The sequence below is a fragment of the Micrasema longulum genome, unplaced genomic scaffold (assembly GCF_059751315.1).
Source record: "Micrasema longulum isolate JH-2025_06_02 unplaced genomic scaffold, ASM5975131v1 h1tg000080l, whole genome shotgun sequence".
NCBI lineage: Eukaryota > Metazoa > Arthropoda > Insecta > Trichoptera > Brachycentridae > Micrasema > Micrasema longulum.
This window is the reverse complement of record NW_028277286.1, coordinates 582,444-592,228: the sequence shown is the minus strand read 5'-3', so window position 1 is coordinate 592,228 and position 9,785 is coordinate 582,444. Positions and strand designations below refer to the sequence as shown.

The 9,785-nt window shown below is 32.8% G+C and overlaps 1 protein-coding gene across 1 annotated transcript; it reads left to right on the top strand.

Moving 5' to 3' along the window:
• Positions 1-2,361: 2,361 nt before the first annotated feature.
• On the top strand, positions 2,362-4,065 carry LOC148284898 (fork head domain transcription factor slp2-like). Its single transcript, XM_088233265.1, has one exon. It carries the CDS (start codon positions 2,523-2,525, stop codon positions 3,501-3,503), a length of 981 nt encoding a protein of 326 aa, XP_088089391.1. The 5' UTR covers positions 2,362-2,522; the 3' UTR covers positions 3,504-4,065.
• Positions 4,066-9,785: the final 5,720 nt, after the last annotated feature.

The following is a 9,785-nucleotide window of genomic DNA, read 5'->3' as shown; positions in this document are numbered from 1 at the left end:
AAAATGCTCCCAAAATAGAAATATTTTGGCGATTCACAAAAGCGCTTTTTTTTTTTCAAAAATTATCCAAACTTCCAAAGTCAATAATGTAGGCAGCTAACAATATTTAGAATATGTCCGAATATAAATATATGTTTTCTTCTTCTTCAGCCTTATTCTCTTCACTGCTAGGTAAAGGCCTCTTCCAAACGTCTCCATTCCTTCCTATCACAGGCTTTTATAATCCACGTTTACCGGCTATCGAGGCAATGTCATCGTCAGACTCATCTTTTTTGTGTCCTTCCAACGCCTCTTTTGTTTGTCCATGGTCTTCACTTTATTATTCTGGGTGTCCACCTGTCTTCATTTTGCCTCGAGGTTTGTCGTAAAAACAAAGTGTGCGCGTTCTATCCTCTCTACCTACCTCACTGGGAAACGACATGCTGCTTTGTTTTATCTCAAGGTAAATGTAACACAAAAAATGTGAAATCACTATAAATATTAATTGGTTTTATATTTGTACGTGGTATATTTTTGCCAAATGCAAACAAAGAGCTCTGAATTTTTGTAAGTAAATTAAATAAGGTAAGTTTTATAACAATTCTCGACATCCTAAATACTAATACAATGACTAAATATTCTTGTCACGCTTTACCTAAAATGTTTTGAGAGTCTTCTTTTTAATCTTCTGCCATCTTAAGTTAAGATCTCTTCATTATGTATCTGTTTTAAGAATAGTACTTTGCCTTGAGGCCATTTTAAAACCAACTTAAGTCTTTAAAATATATTATGAAAGATAATATTAGTAAAAATACATCGGAAAAAAACTTATTGTAGGATATCTGCGTATTTCCCATTGGTGAAAAAATCTGTTATTTTAAAAAAAAATACAATTGTGAAATGCAAATCTTTCTTGCGTTAAATGTACCTATATATTTTGTATTTCCTTATATATTTTTAAATAGTATAAAAAAAACTAAAATCATTGTCATTTAAAATAAAATGGAAACCAACATAGTCATTAGCTTCGAAATGAGAAACGTTTGTTTTCAAGGGTAAAAATCAAATACATATCATACCAAATTATTTGAAATAAATGAGATGTTGCATTATTCTTCGAATATAGTCAAACTTGGGTAGGTAACTACCAATCCAGTAGTAGGTACATAGTACATACATAGGTACCAATCTAGGAACATTTAAAAACAATAGTATAACGTTTTGGTATTGATATGAAAAGAATGGGTTATTTTCGGAAATGGATCAATTTTTGTTTTATTTTATTTACTTAAAATGTTTATTTCTTAAAACTAAAATTTTATGAAAATAACGTGTAGCCTTATATTTTTCAATAAAACTTCCAATTTGAAACTATTTTAAATAAGGGTAATAAACAATTGTTCAAAGCACATTAATGTAAGTAAACCAAATTTTTAGTTTTTTATATTTTAAATACTGGTATGATACTTAAGTACCTACATATATTATAGTTTTATTCTCACTATTAAACACCTTTAAAGTGTTATACGACAACGTATTAAAATTTAAACAAAGGTATGTAGTTGCCAGTCAATAGTTTTAAAAATAATTAAAATTTAATTTGCTTAGATAAATTATGCATTGAAATAAAGTAAAATACTTTGTTTTTTAATTATTTAGGCACAAGTTAGGTTTGTAAGTGATCTATACACGATCAAATTTACTTGTACGCATTTGTAAGGATACTTATTTGTTAAAATTTTATTAACGAAAGCAATTTTCTGTTTCGTGCCGAATGCACATTTAAAAAAATATGTATCTTCGCTATCAAAATACATTTTATTTACGTGCAGTTAGATTGATACCCGATATAGGTAAACATTTTTAATTACGTAATTTCAAAGTAATTTCATAGATATTAGAATTCAAACATTCCTGTATTTTATTGATTGATTAATTAGCACTATCTAACTCAAATCTTTAAATACGGTTTTGAAAATTTCTAATTATTTTTTTAAGATCACATCCTTCACTTTATTCAATACGAAAAGATATTTCAAACCATTTTCTTAAATTCAGTAAACAGAAAACACAGATTTCTAATAATTTGCGAGTAAATAGATTTAAAATATGAAATCTAATAAGGTTCGAGAATTCGCAAGTTTACGGAGATAAATCTCTAAAGGACAGGACGGGAGTGGCGCCCTGTACATTACATGGCTGCGGGGAAATAAAAACATAACTGGAAATACTGGGAGGGGGATGCAGGTGTGCCGTGTTGTATGGACAACAGGCGGAGCCGAGTACGCGAGGGGTGGAGTCTCTCCCCTCCTGTTGACGCTTTCCCGGGCGTGGCTTCACTCGCCTATATATCCCCCGCCAACATCGCCGCTCCTTCAGTCGTCTTCAGACAAGCGTTCAGTGTGGTTGCGGACGAAACGAGCTATTATATTCCTCTCGCGAAATTGTTGTGTTGTAATTTGTGATAAAAGTGGCTTCGCGGAAAGAAGTGCCTTTTATTTTTTATTTGTATTTTAAAACTGAACTGTTTTCACCGTGATACGATGGTGAATATAGAAAATACTCCAGTGAATATTTATCCAATTATGGCGAGAGCACCTCTCAAGTCCAGCTTCAGCATCAGCTCACTCCTGCTGAAGGGATCCGAGCCTCCCTCGCCCTCGCGCTCTCCGCCCCTGTCCCCGGCGGGCTCGCCCTCCGAGAGGGACTACTCCGACTCGGAGTCCGAGCTGGACGTCACCGGGACCCCGCCTCCGCTGGACTGCTCCACAGGGGCCCCCGCGTCCCCGGAAGAGCCCAAGAAGACGGGCAACGAGAAACCCGCCTACAGCTACAACGCTCTCATCATGATGGCCATCCGCCAGAGCCCCGAGAAGCGGCTGACGCTCAACGGGATATACGAGTACATCATGAGGAACTTTCCGTACTACAGAGAGAACAAGCAAGGCTGGCAGAACTCCATCAGGCACAATCTCAGTCTGAACAAGTGCTTCGTGAAGGTTCCGCGTCACTACGACGACCCCGGGAAGGGCAACTACTGGATGCTGGACTCGTCCGCGGAGGACGTGTTCATCGGGGGCACCACCGGCAAGCTGCGCAGGCGCTCCTCGGCCGCGGGCCGCGCGCGCCTGGCCGCCTTCAAGCGTAGCGCGCTGCTGGCGGGGCACGCGCTGCTGCCGCCCCCGGGCCCCTACGCGCCCCTCATGGGGCTGTACCCCAACCCCGCGCTGCTGGCCTCCATGTACCAGCGCTACGGGCCGTACGCCCCCGCACTGGGCGCGCCCAAGGCCGGCGCGCTGCCGCCGCCCCCCTTCGGCCTGGGGCTGGAGCGCCTGTACGGCGCCCCCGCCCTGCCCGCCTGGCCGCGCGCCTTTCCCCCTGGCTTGGCACCTCCGCAACTGGGCTCGCCCTACGCTCTGTACCAGCGCCTGCAGAGCCTGGGCGTGGCCCCCCGGGACAGCAGCCCGGAGCCCCAGCCCGTGTACAAGCACCCCTCCGTCACGGTCATCTCCCGAGAGTCGTGATGTCCCCTCTATGTAGACGAGTTGTTCTCAGACTGATTGTATGTACCTATTTCTGTTTAATGGTTGATTAATTTATGTTTGATCTCACGTGTGGAATGATTGTAGAGCGACGGTGACCCTCCGCTCGGGCAGCGAATCAGTGATTAGTTTTAATTGTACAGTTATTTATTTATTGTCGTAGTTATATGAAAATCCGTTATTAAATTCGCTATTTTTTCCATTTGCCGTATCTTGTGTAAAAAGTAGAATTTTTAATTTCCTTGTGATACTAACGAATGTTGTAGAACGAATTCGGCGATTTCTATTTGTTGCGAAAGCTAGTGATGTTTAATTTATTTATAAAACTGTTTTTTCCCGCAACTGAATTTATGGAAGCAAATTACTATGAAAATTCTATGTTTAGCATTCCAATGTACCTATTACGATATTAATGTATAATATAGTGTAAATATGATTTTGTACCAAATGTAAATAGTATAGAGAGTATTTTATTTAATTGAACCAAATGTTCACGCTTATTTAAACAAATGAAAATATATAAAGATTATATCAAATTAATACCTACTTGTTTTTCTCCATTATTATCCCTTCTAACACTTACTTATCTGAAACATTTCAATCAAACCAAAACACTTGTCATAAAAAGTTTCAACGTTCCAAGCACGACACTACATACATACCTATTTAATAAATAGCTTATTAAAAATTAGTCTGATATTCTTAGCAACATATTTAGTAAAAACAATATATTTGGCATTGATTTTTACACTATTTATCAATATCCAAATACGTATGAAAAACTTTTTTATATGAAGTATGAACAACATTCATTTAAAAGCCCAATAATCGTTGAATGTTGAAAGATAAAAATTATCAAGATGAACAAATATAAATTAACCAATATTGTAGGTAATAAGTAAATAAAAATTATTTACACACTTTTCAAGTTTAAAATACGCACTTTATATATAGGTGTATAAGAAAATAAAAATAGGAATACTTAAATAGTACATAAATGTTGCACAAAAAAATCAGAATCATTATCAAATAATTACACAATGACAACGAATAAAATTATTCTTAAATTTAATTCTTACTTAAGTAAAAGTTCTGTTTAAACAGAAGGTGTAAATAAATTATTTAAGATTCAGCAGCGAGTAATGTTTTGAAAATAAAACAGAGTGGATCCGTGTAACATATTAGAAAGTGTAATTTTTCGTGTTTAGTAAAATATATAAAAAATCATAGGAACAAATAATAATAAAGCGCATTCTGTAATACAATCTCGCCTAGCGTAATTATTTGCTATTTGATGCAAAATGGAATTGATATAAATTGAAATTTATGTTTGAAACAATTTGAGTACGTCCAAGTGTTTGTAGACATGGGCTGAAATTTCGAGAATTTTAAACAATCTGTAAAGTGGTCTCAAAAACCAGCCAACGACATTGAACATTGAGCTCAGCCACCGTACGCTGGGCGTGAAATATAGTTCCTCTCCAACCGTAGCTTAAAATTTAAAAATAAGTTGTTAACTGTTAGAAAACATTCAGTTAGTGTATATAAGTCGTTAATGTGTAGTCGTGTTATAATAATAATTATTATGGATAACTTATACAGCGCCATTTTTGTAATATAATACCTCAAGAGCGCTTTTCAAAGTGATTATATAAAGATATAAATTTAATTTTAACTTTAACTTTTTAATTTAAGAAAAATAATGTACTTTTTCATACTACTTTTCCACCACATGCTAAGAATTTATTCAAATGATTTAGAGAACAAGTGGGTTTTAAGTTTCTTCCGAAACATCACTTCACTCTCACAGTTTCGGATTTCTGCTGGGAGAGCATTCCATGCCGTAGGGCCTGCGACCGCAAATGCACGTTCGCCGAATTTAGTGCGCTGTTTGCGTAGACGTAAAATAACTTTTCCTTTCGACGTACATGAAGCTGATCTAAGCGTAAAACGTCTGTCAGCTAGTTCATCTGGAATGCAGAGTTCCGTTAGATATTCTGGAGCAAAGTTATGCAGTGACTTATACATAAACCAACGGAGTTTGTATTCCACCCTCTGTGGAAAACGTAGCCAGTGCAATTCCCGAAGTAGTTGAGTGATATGACTGAATTTAGAGATTCCAAAAATAAGTCTCGCTGCGGCATTTAATACAGCCTGTAGGCGAGTCATTTTATTCATCGGTAGACCTGCGTAGATACCATCACAATAATCGACTCTAGACACTACAAACGCATTTATTGATTGACGGGCGGCATCAACTGGCAAATTTTTGCGTATACATTTAATCTGTCTCAGCTGGTAAAAGCATGAACTTATCGTTCTACTAATTTGAGCGTCAAGAGAAAGGTCAGAATTAAGGATGACTCCCAGTAGTTTAACGGTGGGTAAAGCGTTACTCCTCACATCGGGTAGTGCCGTATCCTGAATCAAATTCTGTCGTCTGGCTGAAGTGTTATAGACAAACAGTGAAAAAAGGAGACTATTTATTTGATAGCATTGTTTTACACTTTACACGTATTCTTACCAAAATATGTGACAAATGGTAAATAATGAAAACTTTCAAACAGTTATGCGCCTGTAACCTTATGTTAATTAAAAAAATATCTTTTTTTAAAAAACAATTCTCGACAAAATAGGTATAAAATTACAAAATGGTTTGTACATACATAATCAAAATAACCTTTCTAATAGAGTAAAAACTCGTGCTTAGAAGGGAGTTCGTTTTACATTTATTTGTACACATAGATTTTCTTATTTTATTTTATATAGTATCTATTAACATATATTTTATATTTAATTTACATTTTAATTTTACTTTCTAAAACAGATGCCTTAAAATTGGATATTATATTAAAAAAGATACGCAATTTTCTACTGTATGAAGTTCAGGCTAGGGTAGATGTCGTGTGTTTTTTTTATTATTTAGATTTAAATGTTTAAATATTCGGTATTGATTTTCAGATTTCTGAAAGGCTAATAAAAAAAATCTAACACATAAATAATAATTTAAAGATGCAGTTGTATTGTATTTTTTGTATCAGAGGTCATTTAAATAAATTTATTTAAATTCAAATTTTAGAAATTAAAAGAGTTGGTAAAATTGATTATTGTAACATAAATATTAACAATAATATATTATTGATATTAATTTATGCCTTATTATTTACAACCTTAAAATCATAAAATTTTAGATAATTTCATTAAAACCGTTTAAGAATGCATCAATTTTTGACGAGAACGTACCCAAATTTAACTATCTGGAACACTACCACCCAAAATTAATAAATTATAACAGTGGTACTAGAAGTGAACTTACGTTAGTTAATAAACACGTTATATTTTAAATACCTACCTTCTAATAATATACAACATGATAAATAAAACCTCATACACGCGTTTGTCTAATATTATTGTAAAAAAAGTGAATGTTCAAGGTATGTTGCGTCTCAAAACGAAATAATACGGACCCAACTATAATCAAATAATATGTGATATATGATGATAATAATGGATGAATCGCCAATACGATAAAAAAGTGGCCATTTTGGTCTCTATTTGAATTGTTTGTCAGGATAAAAAAAATTATTAATGTAAAGATTACTTGATACTAGAAATGTGAGACTGTAAATTTAAAATCCAATTAGAATCTTAGTGTTTTTTAAAAAAAAAAATTTTTTACAATATACGTAAGACGTAAAACAGAGTATTAAAAAAATAAAGGTTAAGTACATAGCAATGAAATACATATTAACAGTAAAAATAGTAAACAAAAATCCCACAAAGGCATGGCCTGTTCGTGAGTATACAATGAATGTTTATGAATTTGTGGTCCTATAATAAATAGGTGTAATATTTTTGTGTAATATATGAAATAGAAAATAAAATATTCTGCAAAAGATTAAAAGTTACTTTTTAATTTTACAGCAATTAAAAAATTTAATAAAAAATATTTTTAAAAAACTTAAAAATATTCCTTATAAATGGCAACAAAATTTGTCACAGAAAAAAAGAGTTTATATTTTAATCCAGAATAGTGCGTGTTTTTTAAAAGAAGGAATTTTTTTAAAGTTTGGGATCAATGAAATATTATCAGTAATAAAAGAATCAAACATTTTTGGGCCTATAAAATATGCATGTCTTTATATATTATATCATACTATCTTTCAGCAATTTCTAAACGTTTTTATAGCATTTATTTTTCACATATGTTCAAACCATTTAAATACATAAATTATTTTAATAACTTTTAGGGCCGTAAAATTCAGTCCTTTTCTTCAAAACTTTGATAAACTCAAAATATTGCTGAGTAATATTATGCTATGTTAATTAATATTATGTATATACACATTTAAATGCCTATATGTATTACTCGCACAATAAGAAAGTTAAGTGGTTTTTTAAAAGAATATTAAACTAAAACTATTTTTAATTTTCGTATATCGTAAATTAAAATTTTATATAGATTTTATGTGATTTTTTAAAGTTTTGTAATTCTGAAATATCTCCGCGTGGGACTTTAGACGTCCTCTTCCGCTTATTCTTGATCAGTTCTGCCCTTTGGTTCACTGACGGCAAGCAAACCGGAAATCTTCTATAACTCGTTCAAAGTAGTTCGTTTTTATTAAAATATTTATTATATTTTTTTTCATACATTTTCAGGAAACTTTTCCGTACAATTTAATGCTCTAATTTTTACTGCAAGCAGGGCAACATTTATTGAATCCATTTTCCCGTAGGGCTGAAGTTCCTCATAGTCATAAATTACATTTTTAAAAAGGACATAGGGAACTCCAGGCCTTACCCTAGACAAAATAAATAAATAATTTTACTAGCCAAAACCACAATATGTAATATTATATACTAAGAATAAAGAATAGGCCAGAAACCGCATACGCACATAAAACAGAAGTCGACTAAACTACTCATGAATGAGTAGGTTTACGTTTTGACCCATTAGTTTCATTGTAGACGTCGCTCAGTACGTAACTCCTGATTTGAATTCAACTATGCATTGTTGTGTCCTTTTAAATTGTAGAAATACTGCTAGGATCTTAAAGAAAAAAGATGCAATCACATTTCATGTGTAATTAGCAAAAAAATGTATATGTAACAAATGCATTACTTAAAAATTGTATTATTTTCCCATCTGTCAGATTATCGAAGAAACAAAATAAACATTTCGTTAGATTTGCCAGGGTAGTAATTTTTTTTCCTACTTTGCTCATCTAATGAGAGAACTAATGAAAATTGAATCTCGGATTAAACAACTCTATCGTTGACATTTAACCGACATTATCTTTAAAACATAAAATATTATTTAACATGATATAAAAATATTCGATTTATGCCAAATAAAATTTGTTTTATATTTTATGTTTAAAGTTCATTAATTCAATTACTCTTATTAAATGACATTTTACTTATCTACTCTGTTGTGTCTATCAATACCAATAAAATTTCAATCAATAAAATTTTAGAGAAATTAACAGATTGCTTTTTTTTTTTACCTTACGTTTGTGTTATAATTATATTTTTTCCCATCGTGCAACATTACGCGGGGACATTACGAACAATCACGAATGCGCGCGGCGAAAGTAAGGCATAGTGGGGGAATTATTGGACATAGTCCGATGTATTCAAATATGATTCTACGCTCCTTCCTAATTCTATGATTATATACTACAATTAATAAACATTAACATACCAATAATTAAATCTAGAAAACATTTTCTATAAATGTTATTGTCACTTTTCTCGACATAATGTTTTTTAAGAAATAACACAATGTAGAAATTATATGACATACACGGGTTTTAATGCTTTAGAAACAATCGACATACTGTGTTTTTATTTATAATTACTTACAGTTTTTTTTTATTTGTTTAAGATAAATACTAAAAAGTTTAAAATCTCAAAATATGCTTTTGCAAATAACTGCCTTTTTGCTTTTTGGCGGCAGTATACCGCGTGTACACAGACTAGGGAATGAACATAATTCTCATATTGATATTTTCAACTCGAGACTGTAAATTGAAATCATCTATGTATAATTATTATATGATGTACTAAACTAACGATTCGTAAAAGGCACTTGTGCTAACGAACTACGATTGAATTGTATTTTATAAACATAATATACCGTCTTTTTCGTACCTATCGATTTTGATTTTGATTTTTATCTAAATTCATTCTACTGTTATATTTTATATTGTAAAAGGCACTTGTGCCGTATAATAAATAAAATAAAACAGAATCAATAGTTTA